Source organism: Octopus bimaculoides, chromosome 11 (assembly GCF_046866305.1).
Source record: "Octopus bimaculoides isolate indiv1 chromosome 11, ASM4686630v1, whole genome shotgun sequence".
NCBI lineage: Eukaryota > Metazoa > Mollusca > Cephalopoda > Octopoda > Octopodidae > Octopus > Octopus bimaculoides.
In genome coordinates, this window is record NC_142938.1 from 62,568,242 (window position 1) to 62,589,430 (window position 21,189).

Sequence of the window (21,189 nt, forward strand, 5' to 3'; positions counted from 1 at the left end):
GCTTCTGATCACAAGATGGCTCAATTCTGGTTGATTCAGTGTTAAACAACATCACTTACACACTCATTAGCCCAAACAAACACACACACACACACACACACACACCTCGCATATACACTTTCGCATACACCCCCACACACTCACAAACAGATACATTCACACATGTTCACATACACATACCTGCACATACAAACACACACTCCCACAAGTATACTCTCACACATATACACACACTCACACACATACAATCTCACACGCTTTCTCACAACTATACTCATAACACACTCAGACACATGCACATATACACACACACTCGACATGTACACTCTCTCTGTCTTTCTCTGTCTCACACATGTACACACATTCTTAAGATTTATGAAACACAATAATAATTGAAACAATGCCATGTAAACCATGGGACATACCTTTCAGATAGATTCTGTTGTAACATTACGAACATACCTTACCGTAGAGGATTGCACACTCTGCATGCATATTCATTTCTCTAGCTTTGCCTAGGATAAGTTGCACTCTATAGAGATCAGATACCTGGAGCAGATGTCTTAACTTTGACCTGCAACCAACAACAAAACCAAACATGAAATCAGAAACTGTTGCAATCATTCCTGCAATGATCATTGCCAGTTCAATTCCTTCATCCCGTTGGAGAGGAACACAAAACCAGCTAATATTTCTAGCTTAATTAGCACTCTGTTGGTTATGAAGACAAGGGTTCAAGTTGATCGGATCAATGGAAAAGCTTGTTCATGAAATTAATGTGCAAGTGACTGAGCACTCCACTGACACATGTACCCTTAAAGTAGTCCACAGAGAAATTAAACATGAGACACAGGAAATGACAAGGCTGACTCCTTTGAATTGCAGGTACAATTCATTTTTGTCAGCTAAGTGGACTAGAGCAACATGAAACAAATTGTCTTGTTCAAGAGGATAACATTCCACCTGGAATTGAACTCACAACCTTACAATTATGAGCCGAATACGCTAACCCATAGGCCACCTGCCAATACAACTAATATTTCTACACTTAAGAACATGGAATCAGTTTGATGAAGCCTGTAGCTTTAATGGTTAACTTGTTTTAGTCATTTAGCTATGGTCATGATGGAGCACAGCACGGTATTTTTTTTTTTTTTTAAGTCTGGTAATTATTCTATCAGTCACAATTGCCAAACTGTTAAGTTACACAGACATAACGAAACCAACACCCATTATCAAGCAATAGGTGGGGGTAACATACATAAATGCAAAGACACACAAACATGTATGTGTGTGTGTTTATAAATATATAATGGATAATAAAATGAATGGTTTACACCTGGTAGCTGACTAGTAAAGCATGGTCACTTTCACAGTGATCGTTATGAATATGGCAAATGAAAGACAGAAGATGGAATATACGAGAATTTATTATTAATCACAACAATTGTTTCCACACATCTAGCATCGATTCCTCACGGATTTTTCATACTTTTCTCACTGGATTGTGTGTTCGTTTCCCTTTTTGCCATCTAAGATTTTATTTTTGATCTTCTATATAAATGAAGATATCTCATCCAGTTGGCTGCTTTTCTTTCTACAAAAAGGTAAGTTACATTGCAGAACAGTTATTTTAATGAGTTGCATTTATTTATCACCTAACAAGATACATCTGCACCACGAGATGCTCCTGAACCAGTTGTTTGAGTGTCCCACTCATAAGGAATGCTAGATGTGTTGAAACAATTGCTGTGATTAAAAATAAATTGTCGTATATTCCATCTTCCATCTTTTATTTGCCATATATATATATATATATATATATATATATATATATATATATATATATATATATATATACATATATATATTAGAAGGTTTGGATGTGATGTACAGGTATTATATATATTAGAAAAAATAATAAGGTTCTCAGAGATTCTTCAAATCTGAAGAATATATTAGAGTAAATGCAAGCTCTAATATATGATTTATAAAAAACATGTGACATATTAATAAAAATCTGTAAATGTACAACCATCCAGATCTCTGAGTACCTTATTATTTTTTCTAATATATATATATATATATATATTTATATATATATATATATATATATATATATATATATATATATATATATATATATATATATATATATATATAGTGTAGGTGTTCAGTTTTTGCTGAGATCTGCACAAATGATTTGCTTATAGTGATCAAACGCATGTGCTCACTCCCTCCATCAAATTGACATTGCTAGTACAGGTGTACAGTGTACCATACATCAGATGTTGAAACGATTGTAGCACAATGTGAGATGAAGTGTTTTGCTCAAGAACAGGAATTGAAACCTCAGCCTCACAATTGTGTGTGCAACACCCTAACCACTAGGCCATATGCCCTCACACAAACACACACACATGATGACTGCTCAGTTACAGGGGTGTAAACAAACAAACACTAGTTGTCAAGCAGATGTGGGACAAACACAAAGACACAAACACACACATATGTTAGTTTACACATAGTTTCTGGTTCACTCCTACTGTATGGCACTTTGGGCAAATATCTTGTACAATAACCTCTGGCTGACCAATGCCTTGTGAGTGAATTTGGTAAATGAAACTGTGTGAAATTGGTTGATCAAAGGCTAGTGTAGAAGATACTTGTGCAGTGAACCAGAAACATATAACTAATTTGTTTCCATACAGCACCTAGATTGCTTAATATATAACGTGCTCAATATAGGTGGGCTCTCTACTTAATTATCCAACTAAAAATTAATGGAAAACAAATAGAAAAAATAGGGAAAGGGATATTTGTTCCTTTGCTTAACAAATTGAAAAAACCCTTGATACCTTTCTTTCAGTAGACTACAATATAACAGAGCAGACTTTTAGCATTTAAACTGGCCATCATCATCATCATCATTGTTTAACATCCGCTTTCCATGCTAGCATGGGTTGGACGATTTGACTGAGGACTGGTGAACCAGGTGGTTACACCAGGCTCCAATCTGATTTGGCAGAGTTTCTACAGCTGAATGCCCTTCCTAACACCAACCACTCTGAGAGTGCAGTAGGTGCTTTTACGTGCCATCGGCACGAAGGCCAGTCAGGCAGTACTGGCAACGGCCACGCTCAAAATGGTGTCTTTTACATGCCACCTGCACGGGAGCCAGTCCAGCGGCACTGGCAACGTTCTTGCTCAAATGTCCTTACACGTGCCACCGGCACAAGTGCCAGGGCACCGGTGCCATCACGATTTCGCTTGCCTCAAAAGGTCTTCGCAAGCCGAGTTTCTGTGTCCAATGAAGGAGACGACGTTGGCATGGGTGCCATCCGTTGGCATGGGTGCCATCCGTCGAAATTAGTTCGATTCGATTTCACTTGCCTCAACAGGTCTTCGCAAGCGGAGTTTAGTGTCCAACGTAAGAAGGTACACACCCTGGCAGAGGCCTTCGATTTAGGTCTCACTTGGCTTGCCGGGTCTTTTAGGTATCACTTGGCTTGCCATATCCAGCCCAAATGTTCTACCTGTTTTATGTTCAAACCGGTTGGATCCAGCCTCTCATATCTACCCAACAATGCTAGTCTAAAAAATATACAGCCACATAATCAAAATCTGAAGGCTACAAGATAATGCAAGATAAATTCAAAACAATGTGAATAAATAAGTGTTACATTTGATAGAATAAGTTGAATACTAAAGAGTTAAGCAATCAGTCATTTAATCAAGTAAACAAATTATTTTGGGGGGGTCTGGTTAAATATGAGGGGTGTGGGGGATATGAAAGAATAGGTTGTGTAGTAAATTATACATTGTATTTTCCAGTACGTAAGCAGATGTGCCACTCCCTAAATGTGGAAGGACCCTGTGGAAGAGGTAGGCCCAGGAAGACATGGAATGAGGTGGTGAAGCATGACCTTCGAACATTGGGCCTCACAGAGGAAATGACAGGAGACCGAGACCTTTAGAGATATGCTGTGATTGAAAAGAAAACTAAAATGAGATTGCAGCCATGGCTGATGCCAGTGTTGCATGTCTGGCCCATTTAAGAGTACCCCTGATGTGTCAGGCAATATGATATGCATGAGAAGATCTGTTGAGTCAAGTAAAACCAAAATCATAACTGTAGCCAGTGCCCCACTGACTGGCTCCTGATCTGGTGGCATGTAAAATGCATCACCTGAATGTGGGCGATGCCAGTACCCACTGACTGGCTCCTGTGCCGGTGACACATAAAAAGCACTCTCCGAATGTGATCGATGCCAGGCCCGCCTAAGTGGCTCCTGTGCCGGTGGCACGTAAAAAGCATCGACTACATTCTCGGAGTAGTTGGCATTAGGAAGGGCATCCAGCTGTAGAAATATTGCCAGATCAGATTGGAGCCTGGTGAAGCCACTGGCTCTCCAGACCTCAGTCAAACCGTCTAACACATGCCAGCATGGAAAACGGACATTAAACAAAAATGATGATGATGATATATGTGTGTGTGTATATATATATATATATATATATATATAGTCAATAAAACATATATCAGAAAAGAAGCACACTCTAAAGAATAGAGCAGTAATTATTACAACAAAAATTTTTAATTTTGAACATAGAGTTACCAAAGGTTTCATATCCACAAACCCAAAGCCTTGTGGACAGCTCGTCAGACTCTATATAAAGACAAAAAATTATATGTTGCAGACATGAGGAAATGCTCAGAAATCAATATTTAAGTCTCAACATATAACTATATATATATATATATATATATATATATATATAAGTATGCTCCGATGGATGAGTAATGTCAGTGTGCATACTCGACAGAGTGTAAGTATCTTGAGAGAAAAGTTGAACATAAGAAGCAGCGGTTGTGGTGTGCAAGAGAGACGATTGCGCTGGTATGGACATGTGGTGAGAATAGCTGCGTGAAAAAGTGCCACACCCTAGCAGTTGAGGGAACCCGTGGAAGAGGTAGGCCCAGGAAGACCTGGGATGAGGTGGTGAGGTAAGACCTTCGGACATTGGGCCTCACCGAGGCGAAGACTTCTGACTGAGACCTTTGGAAATATGCTGTGCGTGAGAAGACCTGGCAAGCCAAGTGAGACCTAAATCCAAGGCCTCTGCCAGGGGTGTAGCCAGCTCACTTATGCGTACCTTTCCTTCATTGGACACTAAACTCCGCTTGCAAAGACCTGTTGAGGCAAGTGAAATCGAAACCAAACTAAATTCGACAACTGGCACCCATGCCAACGTCGTCTCCTTCATTGGACACGAAACTCAGCTTGCGAAGACCTATTGGGGCAAGCGAAAGCGAAATCGTGATGGCACCTGTGCTCAGCGTCGCCTTTCTGGCACTTGTGCCTGTGGCATGTGTAAGGACTTTCGAACGAGATCGTTGCCAGTACCCCTGGACTGGCTCTTGTGCGGGTGGCACATAAAATACACCATTTTGAGCGTGGCCGTTGCCAGTACCGGAGTGGTTGGCATTAGGAAGGGCATCTAGCTATAGAAACTCTGCCAAATCAGATTGGAGCCTGGTGTAGCCATCTGGTTTCACCAGTCCTCAGTCAAATCGTCCAACCCATGCTAGCATGGAAAGCGGACGTTAAACGACGACAACGACGACGACGATGATGATGATATATATATATATATATATACATATATATATATATATATATATATATATATATATATATATATATATATACAGTGTAAACATTGAAACATTGTCACTCTCTTTTTGCAAATCCTGCTGCATTTCACATAGAATTTCTGCTCCTCCAAAGTCATTTTGGTATGTAAGTCAACCTATCTTTTTTGATTATAAATTTTGGTCTGCAAAATGAAAAATTCAACTTGTATGATGGAAAATATGGCAAACAAGTGAATGACACCTACCTAGCTATGTCTATCGTTTCGCTTGGAGTGGTACTGTCCTTTTGTAGTTTCAATACGTGGTCTAAATACAAGACAGCTAAGTGAGTGTGGTATTTCTCTCTCTGAAAGATAATGTGGAGACAAGTACTAATGACAGAGAATCACTCTAACATGAAACACTTCGTCTGCAGCCATTAATAAAATATCCACTCAAAGCAGATTTGGCTTCTATTTCTAGAAGAGTAAGCAACTATACAGAGGTTACTTTCACTGGCTTGCAATGATGATGCTGATGGTAGTGGTGATGATGATATCTTGGTTATATCTTTTCTACCAAAAGCATGTGAGATCGTGCAGATTATGTAAAAAAAACAAAAACAAATGTACTAAGATACAAAAAAAAGAAAAGAATAGTAAAAAATTCCACAAACCTGTAGTTTTTTCTGAAAGACTAGAAACTCAAGGTAAAAAACAACAGCCAAAGGAAAACTATGTAAGAAATCAACAATGGTATCAGGTGCCATCTTATCAGATTCCTCTTCACTTGCAGACCGTTCTGTGAAAACCTGGAAAACCATATAAGAATGAATAAAAATCATAAGCATGATTATTAATTATGAAACAAATTACAGCAATTGCCATTAGAGAATTCCAAAGTTTGAATAATTTCTTTAATGTCACAAGACATTTCTAACAATCGACTGATGGCCTATATACATATATATCATATAACCATGTCCGTCCTCAATAGCAAGATACTTGTTTCTGCCTCTGTGTCTCTCTGTCACACTCTAATTTTTCATTATCTGACACAAAGTCCCCTCCTCCAATGCCCCTGACCCTCTCAAAATTCCTTGTCTTGCTGGTGGTGGTGCCACGTGAAAAGCACTGAGTCCACTTACCAGAGTGGTTGGTGTTAGGAAGAGTATCCAGTCGTAAAAACCCTGCCAAAACAGACACAGTAGCCTGGGGTAGTATTCCACCAGGCTGGCTCCTTTCAACCATCCTGCACATGAATGCATCAAAGACAGATGTTAAATGATGATGATGATGATGATATATATATATATATATATATATATATATATATATTATTTTGTTTAAAAGAGTTCCAACACTGTCTGTTTTTTATGTTTTATTTATATTCCTGCAGAACCAATGTGGGGTATAGAATATGGAATATACAATATATAATATAATATACAATATATAATATAAAATAAAATAAAATAAAAATGGATGGCACCATGAAAGAAAGTATTGAATGTAGATGAAATATTGAGTGTTCAATATAAAGGATCAAATATATAAATATAAATATATAAAGGCGACTCGAGTTTCAGGGCTATTTCCCTTCGTCATGGCCGGTATGACAGACTTTAACAGACTGTAATAAGTTGGCTGGTTTTCTGTCTTTTATACCAATTCCTTTGGACAGCAGCAGTAGGTGTTTGGCTATTTTTAGAATTGATGTCAAATCTATTTTTAGAAATGATGATATTTTAATTTATTGTTTTATGTGGGTTGTAGGGATAAGATTTTTAAACCCCAGTAGGTGTTTGGCTGTTCTTAGAAATGATGCCAAATCTATTTATAGAAATGATGATATCTGAGAGATTTTTTGTCTTTTGGTTACAGGGATAAGATTTTTAAACCCCAAGTAAGATGGATTTAATCATTGTTTGTTAAGAGTGGGTTTGAATTTCTTAATAAAGTCCTTTTCTTTGCATTTTCTTTCAATTTCATTCCGGTTGTAAAGTTTATGGAATGGAAATATAATAAAAGTTTGATGACCACATGTTGCCAGATGGTTACTCAGTGGTATTTGGCGGACTTCTGGGTTTTTAATCTGTTGTCGAAGTACCCGTGAGCGTTCCGATAGTGCATTACCTGTCTGGCCAACGTACAGTTCTTCACAATTAGGGCATTTGATGCAGTAGATTAGATTTCTACTTTTGCAGTTCATGTTCGCATTGGTGAATATTTTCCCTGTTTTTGTGTTCATATATGGGCCGGTATGGATTGATCGGCATGTGCCGCATCAGCTATCATTGCATTTGGATACAGTGAATGTTTGATTTTTGTTGCTGAGGTCAAACCTTGCCTTTGTTAATAGCTTTTTCAAGTTTTTAGGTTGTCTCTTACTGAGAGTTATATTTTGATCTGTAATGATATTTCTCAATTCCTTACTTTGTGCAAGGTTCGGTAAGTTCGCTTTGGCGATATTAAAGATGTTCTGGTGGCATGGATTTTGTGTCACTATAAATGGAATGATCTTTTCCTGTTTGTCTTTTCTTTGCGGTGTCCTCAGTTGTTGTATGGGTATTTTCGAAGCCCGCTGAATACCATTTTCTTTGAGTCGTGATGAGTATTTTTGCTTCAGCAGAAATTCTTTCAGTTCCATCAGGCGTTGATTTCTGGTCTCTATATCCTCTACAATAGTACATATTCTCCTGGCTAGGCAGTATGGTATGTTGCGTTTTGTATGGGGTGGATGGCACGATTTAAAGTTCAAGTATTGGTGTGTGTCTGTGTGTTTGTAATATATATCTGTGGTAATGGCGGTGTTCTTTTTAATTACCATTATATCTAGAAATGGTAATTTGCTACTGTTCATCTCCTTTGTAAATTGGATGGATGAGTGTAGGTTGTTCAGGAGGGTGTTAAATTCTTCCACAATGCTTTGAGGTTTGGTCCAGATTATGAAGCAATCGTCCAGGTATCTCTTCCATGCTTTTTCTATAAACTTCCTAAATTCGGTGTTATATCTCTCCTCTATTTCCTGGTAGAGTTTTTGTTCCAAGTAACCCATCACCGTATTCGCATAAACGGGGGCAAACCTCGTCCCCATATATATATATATATATATATATATATATATATATATATATATATATATATATATATATATATATATATATATATATATATATATATATGTGTGTGTGTGTATATATATATATATATATATATATATATATATATATATATATATATATATATATATATATATATATGTATATATATATATATACATACATACATACATACATACATACATATACACATAGATGTATATATACATTATCTGATAACACCTTTTTAAAGACTGTAGACAATATATTAAAAGAAATTTGGTTCGACACTCATGTACCTCTATTGGTACATGTCACTATCACTATCATTTAATGTCCACCTTCCATACAACCATGGGTTGAACAGTACAACAAAATCTGTCAAGCCAGAGGACTGTATCAATTTCCAATGTCTGTTTTGGGCATGATTTCTACAGCTGGAGGCCTTCCCTAACACCAACCACTTTGCAAGGTGAACTAGGTGTGATTTTCCTGTCACTCTATAATACAACTCATGTATTATAGAGTTGTATTATATTCCAACTCTACATTGTAGAATTGTATTATACAACTCTACAGCATAGAAATCAAATCTAATGTGTAATATTTGATTTCAACACAGTAAGTCAATTATATATTTAACAATATAGGGTGGTGAACTGGCAGAATCATTAGCACACCGGGTGAAATGCTTAGTGGTATTTCATTTGCCATTACATTCTGAGTGCAAATGCCACCAAGGTCGACTTAGCCTTTCATCCTTTCGGGGGTTGATAAATTAAGTACCAGTTACGCACTGGGGTCGATGTAATCGACTTAATCCCTTTGTCTGTCCTTGTTTGTCCCCTCTATGTTTAGCCTGCTGTGGGCAATAAAGATTTAAATATATTTAACAATATGTAAAACTAACCCCATTGGTCCACCTCTGTAGTGTCTCTACTATTTGCAGCTAAAGTGGACCTAGTAAGTGACTTGCCTAAACATTAGTCTTGAGACATGAACCATCAAACCTACACCACCTTTTTTTCACTGTTTACTCACGGAGGTAAAGGCAACAGTCATGACCCTTTATTGTTTAGGGCCTCCAAGACTGTAAGAAGAAGAGATGAAGTTATCCTTAAAGCAGAAACAGAGTAAAACCCACAAAAGCAATTGAGGTGGTTTAAAACAAGACAGTGGATTGAGTCTTATACCCAAGATTAAGTTCACCACCCTACAATAAAATCTACTCCTCTAAAATTAACTCTAATGCCCAAGATTCTTCATCACCATTATTTGTATATCCACTTCTCCATGCTTGTAGGAGTCAGATGGAATTGTGTTGAGGCAGATTTTATACAGCTCAATGCCCTTTGTGTTGCTAACCCTCACCAGTTTCCAAGTAAGGTAATATTTTCCCCATGACCAGACATGTTTTCACAGAAGAAAGGGAACGAAGGATACCATATGCATGATGGTGAGATTCGTTTACAACTACCATGCAATGTCAAGGCAAGAAGACAGTAACACACAAACACACACACACATATGTACTGGTGCCACCTAAAAAGCACCCAGTATGCTCTGTGGAATGGTTGGCATTAGGAAGGGCATCCAGGTGTAGAAACCAAGTCAAACAAACTATGGAACTTGGTGCAGCCTATGGCCTTGCTAGTTCATGTCAAGCCATCCAATCCATGCCAGCATGGAAAACGAATGTTAAATGTTGATTGATGATATATGATGGGCTCCTTTCAGGTTCCATCTACCAAATGCACTCACAAGGTTTTCATTAGCCTGGGTCTATAGCTGAAGACAACTGACCAAGGTGTCATGAAGATGAACTGAACCCAGAACCATATGGTTCAGAAGAAAACTTCTTGGCATACAGCCATGCCTGTGCTTATAGATTATAAGTACAAACCTATAATTCATAGATTCTAACCAAAGATTATAGTAAAAAATTCTTATGACTTCTCTCAAGTAAAAGGAGCTAGAGATGTCGTACTTACCTTAACTCCCATCTCTTGATCAATCTGTAGAATTCTCTCCACATATTTCCACACTAAACTGTGTTCTTTTAGACTGAATAAGTTCCAACAGGAAAAGAGGTGGGGAAAATTAATATGAACATTTGGAAAAAAAAAATATGACAAGTAGAATATCAAAATAACAACATTTAGATTATCACAACAACAACAAAAGAAAAATAACTGTATCCTGATAATGAGATAATTAATCTAAGAAATATGTTCACAAACAGCCTATCATGAGATATCATGTATTGTATCCTTTGTTATAAAACTACTTTAGTTACTGCAAAAAAATTCTATCTTTCAACTTTTACTTGTTTCAGTCAATGACCTGCAACCATGGGGCACTGCTTTGCAGGGTTTAATCAAATAAATTGACCCCAGTACTTATTTTTTAAGTCTAATAGTTATTCTGTCAGTCTCTTCTGCCAAACAAGTTATGGGGAAGTAAACAAACCAACACCGGTGCCAAGCAGTAGTGAATGCACACACACACACAGAGAAAAACATGTGAAAGGCACCTGGTACACTCTGTAGAGTGGTTGACATTAGGAAGGATATCCAGCCATAAGAAGCATGCCAAAACAGACTGGAGACTGGTGCAGTTCTTCGGCTTACCAACCAAACTGTCTAACCCATGCCAGCATGGAAAACAGACGTTAATAGATGATGATGATAAGTATATCAACCACATGATTCCGGGTTCAGTCCCCACTGTGTAGCACCTTGAACAAGTGTCTTCTACTATAATCTTAGGCCAACCAAAGCCTTGTGAATGAATCTGGTAGACGAAAGCTGAGAGAAGCCCTTCATATATATATATATATATATATATATATATATATATACACACATTTGTGTGTCTGTGTTTGTCCCCCCACCATCGTTTGACAACCGATGTTGGTGTGTTTACTACACACTTGGTGTGTAACTTAGTGGTTCAGCAAAAGAGACCGATACAATAAGTACTAGGCTTACAAAGAATAAGTCCTGGGGTCGGTTTCTTCGATTAAAGGCAGTGCTCCAGCATGGCCACAGTCAAATGACTGAAACGAATAAAAGAATATCATCATTATCATCATCATGATCATTTAACGTCCATTGTCCATGCTGGCATGGGTTGGACGGTTTGACCAGGGCTGGCAAGCTGGAAGGTTGCACCAAACTCCAGTCTGAGATATATATGTGAAGTCTGATCAACAAGTATCTGGACTGTTGCCATAGTAATGAAGCTAGAGCATGCAGAGTGAAGCCACTTGGCACAGATTGACCTTGAACTCTGCTGTGCTGCATGCACACTAAGTTTTAATGTTCTAGCTCACTTCTGCTGTGTCATACACATTCTGCCATTATATTACCTTGCTTGGAAATAGATAAAGGTCGGTAACAGGAAGGGCATTTGGCTGTACAAAATCTGTCTCAATAAACCCTGTCCAACGCATGCAAGAACGGAGAAATGGACATTAAAATGATGATGATGATGTGCAGTTTTTTTTTAATAATTATGTCCAGTCCTCGTTTCAGTGTGGTGATTTCTGTGCCTCAATGACCTTCTGAGAGCAATGACAACAGAACACAAGCTCCTTGGAGAGCCACATATGCTTGACAAGTCAAAGGGTGAGGTCCAAACTAACTTGGACCAATCCTTCCCAGAGGTTAAAATGGGTTTGCATAGGGCCAACACTTCTTCATACATGTAAAGGCAAAATTAATCCCCACGCACCACACACTGTGTTGCTGCCACCACCACTACTACTACCACTACTACAATTACTATCACTAGCAACAATGCTTTCTTAGATATATACAGAGGTGGAGTAGAAAGATAGATTGTTTTTTTTAAACAAATAAGAAAAGAATGAAAAGCAGATAAAAGGCTTTACTTAGCCAAAATTTCCACAACGAAATCCAAACCAGGGAAGGTGTCATCATTAAGTTCACCACTAATTAATCTGAAACAGAGAGAATAGTGTAATAGGATTACAATGAAGATGGTGGTGGTGATAGTGGTGATGGAGGAAATGATGATGGTTATGACGATGATGATTATGAAGATGATATTGATGATGGTGATGATGTACGGATAGTGGTAGAGATGGGGGGAGTAGTGATGGTGATAGTGGTGGTGATGATGATGATAATCTTATGGTGATTATAATGATGATGATGATGATGATGATAGTGGTGATGGTACACAAACCTCATCCATGTCTGCAGAGCTTTGTCATAGTCCCTATGGGAGTAGTAGAGCATGGCAAGTGGGTGGTAGCAATGGTATTTCTCTAACCACTCAGCACTGTCAGCTAATTCACACTTGGGGTCAATGGCAACGAGGGTTAGCAGATCTCCTCTCTTATTCTCAGAGTACAGTTTTACTAAGGCAGTATCAATGACCTACAATATACAGAAGGAAAGAACACACATATACAAAATATCATTAAAATAGTTTGTATGAAGAAGAGAACATGCATAGGTTTTGACAACATCAAAACTAAATTTGATCTAATTAGGTTGAACAATTTACACCCAACATCAAAATTCATAAAGGAGGTGAGCAATACAAAATTACCGTTTCTCAAAATAATGGTAAATGAGAATAATATCACAGCAGGTACATATAGAGACACAGAAAAGCATCAGTACCTGAATTAAACACAAATAACAGGTACTACACCACACTGAAAAACCAGAAAAAATATGTTCTGTTGCTGATGATGTAGATACCAGAGTCAAATGATTCACAGAATCCAAGTGGTTTCTGCTTAAACAAAAATATCCATCCAGACTAATAGAAAATGGTACACAATAAGCAATGGTACACAATAAGACATACTTAACAAAACAGGGTATAAAGCCAGAATATCATACCTTTTGTAGTGACACACAATTTGTATCATCAAAATATTCTTAAATTTGTCAAATCAAACTTTACAAAGTTACAAGGTAGAGTATTTAAATGCTGATCAAACATTTGCTCAAAGTAAAAAGCAACCAAAAATCTAGAAAAGTTGACAAAAGCATGTTATACTTATATATACATAAATGTACATACATACATACATACATACATACATACATGCATGCATGCATGCATGCATGTATGTATGTATGTATGTATTCTTTATTCTTTTGTTTCAGTCAGTTGACTGCGGCCATGCTGGAGCACTGTCTTGAAGGGTCTTTAGTAAAATGAGTTGACATCAGTACTTATTTAATTTTAAAGCTTGGTACTTATCTTATCTTAAAGCTTATACACACACACATATATACATATATATATACACATATATACACATACATATACATACACGTATATACATACATATATAACTATATATATAAAACTGAGAATGTGAGTGTGTGTAAGTGTGTGTGTGGGGGGTCTGTATGTCAGCATCACTAAAATTCGAGAACTACCCAACTGATTTCATTCAAATTTTGCATCGGTTGTCAAGCAATGGCCAGAGTACAAACATAGACACACACACACACACACACACACACACACACACACACACATGGGCCAAAAAAATGTTCAACTTCATGCCTAATGCGAGCCCAGAGCAATCTCTTACACTGTTTCAGTATCATATGTCAAAAGTGAAACAATAACATCTCTATTAATACTTTCACTATCATATGGTTTCAATTTCAGTTGCTTTCATTATGTATCTATATATATCAGTTTCATTTCTATTACTTTCAATAGGTTTTTATATATATGTTTGTATATGTATGTGAGACCCGTTGAGTCAAGTACATCAACATCAAAATAAAAATCAAATGGAAATTGTAGTTGTAATACGCGTGCCGATGGCACGTAAAAAGCACCATCTGAACGTGGCCGATGCCAGCGCCACCTTGACTGGCTTCCGTGCCGGTGACACATAAAAAGCACCAACTGATCGTGGCCGCTGCCAGCCTCCTCTGGCCCCTGTGTCGGTGGCACATAAAAAGCACCCGCTGCACTCACAAAGTGGTTGGCATTAGGAAGGACATCCAGCTGTAGAAACACAGCCAGATCAGATTGGAGCCTGGTGAAGCCTCCTGGCTTCCCAGACCCCAGTCAAACCGTCCAACCCATGCTAGCATGGAAAATGGACATTAAACGATGATGATGATGATATATATATATATATATATATATATATATATGTATATATATATATATATATATATATATATATATATATATATATATATATATATATATATATATATCAGAACTAGAGGAGAAGTTTCAAGTGTGGAAGCAAGGTCTAGAATTGAAGGGCCTTAGAGTCAACCTAGCTAAAACCAAAATCCTAATAAGTAGGAAGGTAGATAAAACACAAACCCCTTCAGGTAGATGGCCCTGCTCAGTATGTAGAAAAGGAGTAGGTAGTAACTCTATAAGATGTACCCGGTGCAAGCTATGGACACATAAGAGGTGCAGCAACATCAAAGGCAGGTTAACTAGCAAGTTAGTTTTTGTTTGTGGCAGATGTTCAGGTGCAATAAAGACTGCAAACAAACAGGAAACAACTTCTATCTCATTCCAGGGTGAAAAACTAGAGGTAGTCGATAGCTTCCGCTATCTGGGCGACCAAGTTAGTAGTGGGGGTGGGTGCGCTGAAAGTGTAGCTGCTAGAATAAGAATAGCCTGGGCAAAGTTTAGAGAGCTCTTACCCCTGCTGGCGACAAAGGGACTCTCACTCAGAGTAAAAGGCAGACTGTATGACGCATGCGTACGAACAACCATGCTACATGGCAGTGAAACATGGGCTGTAACTGCTGAGGACATACGTAAGCTCGCAAGGAATGAAGCCAGTATGCTCCGTTGGATGTGTAATGTCAATGTGAATACCCGTCAGAGTGTAAGTATCTTGAGAGAAAAGCTGAACATTAGAAGCATCAGTTGTGGCATGCAAGAGAGACGATTGCGCTGGTATGGACATGTGGTGAGAATGGAGGAGGATAGCTGCGTGAAAAAGTGCCACACCCTAACAGTTGAGGGAACCCGTGGAAGAGGTAGGCCCAGGAAGACCTGGGCTGAGGTGGTGAGGCAAGACCTTCGTACATTGGGCCTCACCGAGGCGATGACTACGGACCGAGACCTTTGGAAATGGGCTGTGCGTGAGAAGACCCGGCAAGCCAAGTAAGATCGTTGCCAGTGCCCCTGGACTGGTTCTTGTGCGGGTGGCACATGAGATGCACCATTTTGAGCGTGGCCGTTGCCAGTACCGCCTGACTGGCTCCTGTAGGATTTTCGAGCGAGATCGTTGCCAGTGCCCCTGGACTGGCTTGTGCGGGTGGCACATAAAAGACACCATTTCGAGCGTGGCCGTTTTCGTGCGGGTGACACGTAAAAGCACCCACTACACTCTCTGAGTGGTTGGCGTTAGGAAGGGCATCCAGCTGTAGAAACTCTGCCAAATCAGACTGGAGCCTGGTGTTGCCATCCGGTTTCACCAGTCCTCAGTCAAATCGTCCAACCCATGCTAGCATGGAAAGCGGACGTTAAACGATGATGATGATGATGATGATGATATATATATGATATTGCTGCACCTTTTATGTGTCCATAGCTTACACCGGGTACATCATATGGAGTTTCTACCCATGCCTTTTCTACAGATTGAGCAGGGCCATCTACCTGAAGCAGGTTGTAATTTGACGGCCTTCCTACTTACTAAGACTTTGGTTTTGGCTAGGTTAACCCTAAGGACCTTCGATCCTAGACTTTGCTTCTACACCCTAAATTTTGTCTCCAGTTCTGGCAGTGACTCAGTTATTAGAGCAAGATCATTAGCATAGAGCTGCTCCCAAGGGCAGCCTGTCTTGAATTCTTCTGTTATTGCCTGTTATATATATATACACATATATATGCATATATTTATATCTTTGTGTGTGTGTGTATATATATAAATATACATATATCTTTACTCTTTTACTTGTTTCAGTCATCTGACTGCGGCCATGCTGGAGCACCACCTTTAGTCGAGCAAATCAACCCCAGAACTTATTCTTTGTAAGCCTAGTACTTATTCTATCGGTCTCTCCTGCTGAACCGCTAAGTTATGGGGACATAAACATACCAGCATTGGCTGTCAAGCAATGTTGTGGGGACAAACACAGACTCGGAAACACACACATATATATATTTATATACATATATACGACGGGCTTCTTTCAGTTTCCGTCTACCAAATCCACTCACAAGGCCTTGGTCGGCCCGAGGCTATAGTAGGAGACACTTGCCCAAGGTGCCACACAGTGGAACTGAACCCGGAACCATGTGGTTGGTAAGCAAGCTACTTACCACACAGCCACTCCTGCATATATATATTTACACATATATTTATATATATACAAATATATATATATATATATATACACACACAAAGATATAAATATATGCATATATGTAATATATATATATACACCTCCGTAAACTTCCTAGGTATCTCTCTCACCACTGACCTCCCCTCTGACTCTCCCACCACCTCTACCTTCATCAAACCCACGGGTTCCCACCTCTACCTCAACTTTTCCTCATCCCATCCCTCCTACACCAAATGGGCCATCCCCTTCACCCAGTTCCTCCACCTCTGATGCTTATGCAGCAGGGACCAGGATTTTGAGACCCAGTGCCAGTACCTTGCCCACCAGTTCATGCATCAAGGATATCCATCCACCCTTGTCCAAACTGCCTTTGCCCACACTCATCTAATCGATCACACCACCACCCTCTCTCCTTCCCCCACACCAATTCCCTAACTGCACCCCTCTTCCCCTCCTTTTCCACCCCTCTACCCTACTCCTTCATCAGAGGATCCTACAGGCCTTCCGTCGTCTCCAGCTAGATCCCACCATCCACCTCATTTCCCCCCAACCACCCTTGCCCTCCTTTAAACATGTCCGTAACCTACGTGCTCTACTGCTCTGTAGCACCTTCTTCTCCTCCATCCCAGCTCCACCTAGATCCTTTCCTTGCTCCAGATCCTGCTGCCACACCTGCCCTTTCATCACCAACACCACCTCCCTCACTAGATCCAACCAACTCACCCTCCACATTAGAAACTCCTTCTCCTGCATTTCTTCCAGCCTCATCTATTGTATTAGATGTAATCTCTGCAATAAACTCTACATTGGTCAGCTGGGCTGCCAGCAGGCCGACTGGTTCACCAAACACCTATGAGACGTTTGGCTACAGACGAACACCCCCGGTGCCCGTCATTTCTGCTTGGTCAACCACTCCACCTCTAATATCTCTGTTTTTGGCCTCACCCTGCACCACAGATCCACACACTCCTGACACCGCCTGGAACAGCGTTACATTTTCAGTTAACAAACATAAACTCCTTTCAGACTCAATAAACCCCCTCCTCTTAATGACTGTCTCTATACCCTCCTTAAAAAGTAACTTTTTATCTTACTTTATCTTATTTTATCCTATCTTATTTTTTTACACCATTAACCCTTTCCTTTTCGATTTTTAGCATTTTTTTCCCATAGAATTATTTAAATTTTAATATTATTAATTTTTTATAATTTTTTAATAATTTTTTATGATTATATTAATTTATATTTTATCCCTTTAATTTTTATGTTTTAAGTGTATTAATTTTTAATAATTTTTTATAATTTTATTCATTTCTATTTTAGACCTTTAATTTTTATTTTCTTATTTTTTCATCTTGTACCCTTCCCCCTTTCTTTCCCTATTTTTAATCAATCTTATTTTATTTCTGTATACATGCACACATACATACACATATGTACATATACACACACATGCACACACATGAACACACATATACCTCTCACACACACACAACACATGCACACACATACACCTGCATGCACTCACACACACACATATACACTCACACACATATACACGCACCTGCACACACATGAATGCACATATACTTCACATATACCTCCCACACACACCACACACACACATACATGCACACACACAACACAGATGCATGCACACATGCACATGTACACACACACACACACATACACACACGCACGCACACATGCACACACACAGGAATGCATATATATACCTAACACACACACACACACAACTACATACACATACACACGCATCACACACACAACCCCATGTACACACATACACATACACAAGGGTTTGTAGGCCCAAGGCTATAGTAGAAGACACTTGCCCAAGTTGCTATATAGTGGAACTGAACCCGGAACCATGTAGTTGAGAAGTAAGCTTCTTATATATACACATACATGTGTGTGTGGGAGGGGGGTGCATGTATGTATGTTATGCGTGTGTTTTGTGTCTGTGTTTGTCACCTCCCAGTACCATCGCTTGATGACTGGTGTTGGTTTTTTTTACATATCTGTAGCTTAGTGATTGAGCAAAATAGATTGATAGAAAAAGGTACCACATTTAAAACAAAAAGTACTGGGGTCAATTCGTTTTACCAAAAATCCTTTGAAGTGGTGCTCCAGTATGACTGCAGTCTAATGACTGATGAAACAAGTAAAAGATAAATGAATGACTTTACAACCTTAGAAATTTTGAATGATAACATAGGTGTTGTTAGTCTTACCTGTTCATTGCCAGATGCAACTGGCATGTGTTTGATCTCTTCCAGGTAGAGCTGTAGAAACTCTTTGTACTCAGTTAGTTTGGAGTTGTCCCCTTTCGTCAACTGATTAACATCGGCAATGTCATGAAGTGGTGGCACAGACCGTGTGAACTGACAGGATGACATCAGCATTCGTGGATACAAACTGATTAGCTGGTCAAAACAAGAAAAGAGTAAAAGAAGATATAAGGTTTGTCATTTAAGCTTGATGGAGCAGGATGACACAAAAGGACACAATGGAGTTGGGTAGTTAGGACACTGACCTGAACAAACTACTATAGCCAAGGTATTGATTGTAATACACTAACATTGCTAAAACCATAAAATCCCAACTCAGTCCTATTTCCTTTTCTTCACTTCTCCTCTCCAAACTGATATTCACTACATCCAAACCATTCTCCATCTCTATTTCTTTCTGACATTAATTTCACTTCAGTTCATCATATACCTACCTATCCACCTTTTCTATCCCTATCCACTATCCTCTCTCTTTCTCGCATATTCACCTTGTGCTTTCACTTCACTTTTCTCTCTCTCTCTCTTTCCAGATGGAGAAGTCATGCATTCATCTCTTCAGCAAGACACTCACTCTTATCCTTCTATCACACTTTCATATCCCTCAATATTGTACCCCACTCAGATGAGGCATTCTTCTCTTGCAGGTATTTGGTGACTTCTCTAGTGTTGGTACCACCAAAAAAATTGAAAACACTTAGTACACTTTATGAAGTAGTTGGCATTAAGAAGGGCATCCAGCTGTAGAAACCATACCAAAACAGACACTGGAGCTAGGCACAGCCCTCTGGCTCATTTGTTCATGTCAAACTATCCAACTCACACTAACATGGAAAAATGGACATTTAATGATGATGATGGTAGCACTGACCATAAAATAAGAGTGTTGCTAGGATACAGACTGTAGGATACTAGTGTAGTTAGGACTAGAGCTTTTAAGGTAATGGCAGAGAGTTCTAACTGGATCAGGTCAAGGAGGAATGGAAGTGAATTTCAGAAGGCATGATTTACCCTACAGTCAATTGACATCTCAGACTGAATACCCAAGGTACCCTCTCTCTGGGTAACCATCTAGGAGGACTGTAAAGCAGAACAATGATATAGTGGCACTGGGTCAAGAGGATATGATTGGGGAGTGGGAGGTAATCATAGTACATGAAGCAGAAATGTGAGGAAAAGAAGGGATCTAGAGACATAGTTTGGTTCATTGTGGTAGAGTGTTTGAAAAGTTTTCTTGTTGAGTGTGGGTGGGACATACAGCGTTCTAGAACTCAGTTTCTCTCTCGCTCTCTCTCTCTCTCTTTCTCTCTGACATGCACAACAAAAGCCATTAGCTGCTATTTCTGAATTTCTGGAAAAGTCAACAGATTATTCAGTTAATTGAACTATACTTTCACTATGTCTCTATTTCACAGAAACAATAAAAAATGTGACTAAACTCAATACAATGTACACAAATGTTTTCCATGTATCGATAGTACACACACACACACACACACACACACATTCTTCTTACTCTCGTGTCATGTTCATGCTTGCACATACTTGTCCCCTCCATACCTACCTCTTGCATACAAGATTTATGCACCTGCATATCTTCCTCCCACACCCCCACTATCCCATGCCACTACACTCCAATACTTACATACCTCGTCACACTTATACATATTCCAAGAAACTACAGGCAATCCATATCACCATACCTATAAGCACACCTCTCCCATGACCATTTCTATACATGCATGCACGATCCTGCTTCCTCCTACCCTCCTAAATCGAGAGTACCCAGGTAGATAAAGCAATTAA

At 39.0% G+C, this 21,189-nt stretch overlaps 1 protein-coding gene across 2 annotated transcripts in view; it reads right to left on the reverse strand.

The window, feature by feature from the left end:
* The window catches only part of LOC106883360 (transforming growth factor-beta receptor-associated protein 1), an 83,077-nt gene that overhangs the window by 11,810 nt on the left and 50,078 nt on the right, over positions 1-21,189 (reverse strand). For both annotated transcript variants that reach the window (XM_052971885.2, XM_089360211.1), the window contains exons 12-18: positions 19,330-19,521; positions 12,951-13,144; positions 12,634-12,702; positions 10,730-10,802; positions 6,315-6,449; positions 5,905-6,005; positions 463-574 (exon numbers count right to left, since the gene is read on the reverse strand). In XM_052971885.2, the coding sequence (XP_052827845.1) occupies positions 463-574; positions 5,905-6,005; positions 6,315-6,449; positions 10,730-10,802; positions 12,634-12,702; positions 12,951-13,144; positions 19,330-19,521 (876 nt within the window). The remainder of the gene's footprint in view (positions 1-462; positions 575-5,904; positions 6,006-6,314; positions 6,450-10,729; positions 10,803-12,633; positions 12,703-12,950; positions 13,145-19,329; positions 19,522-21,189) is intronic.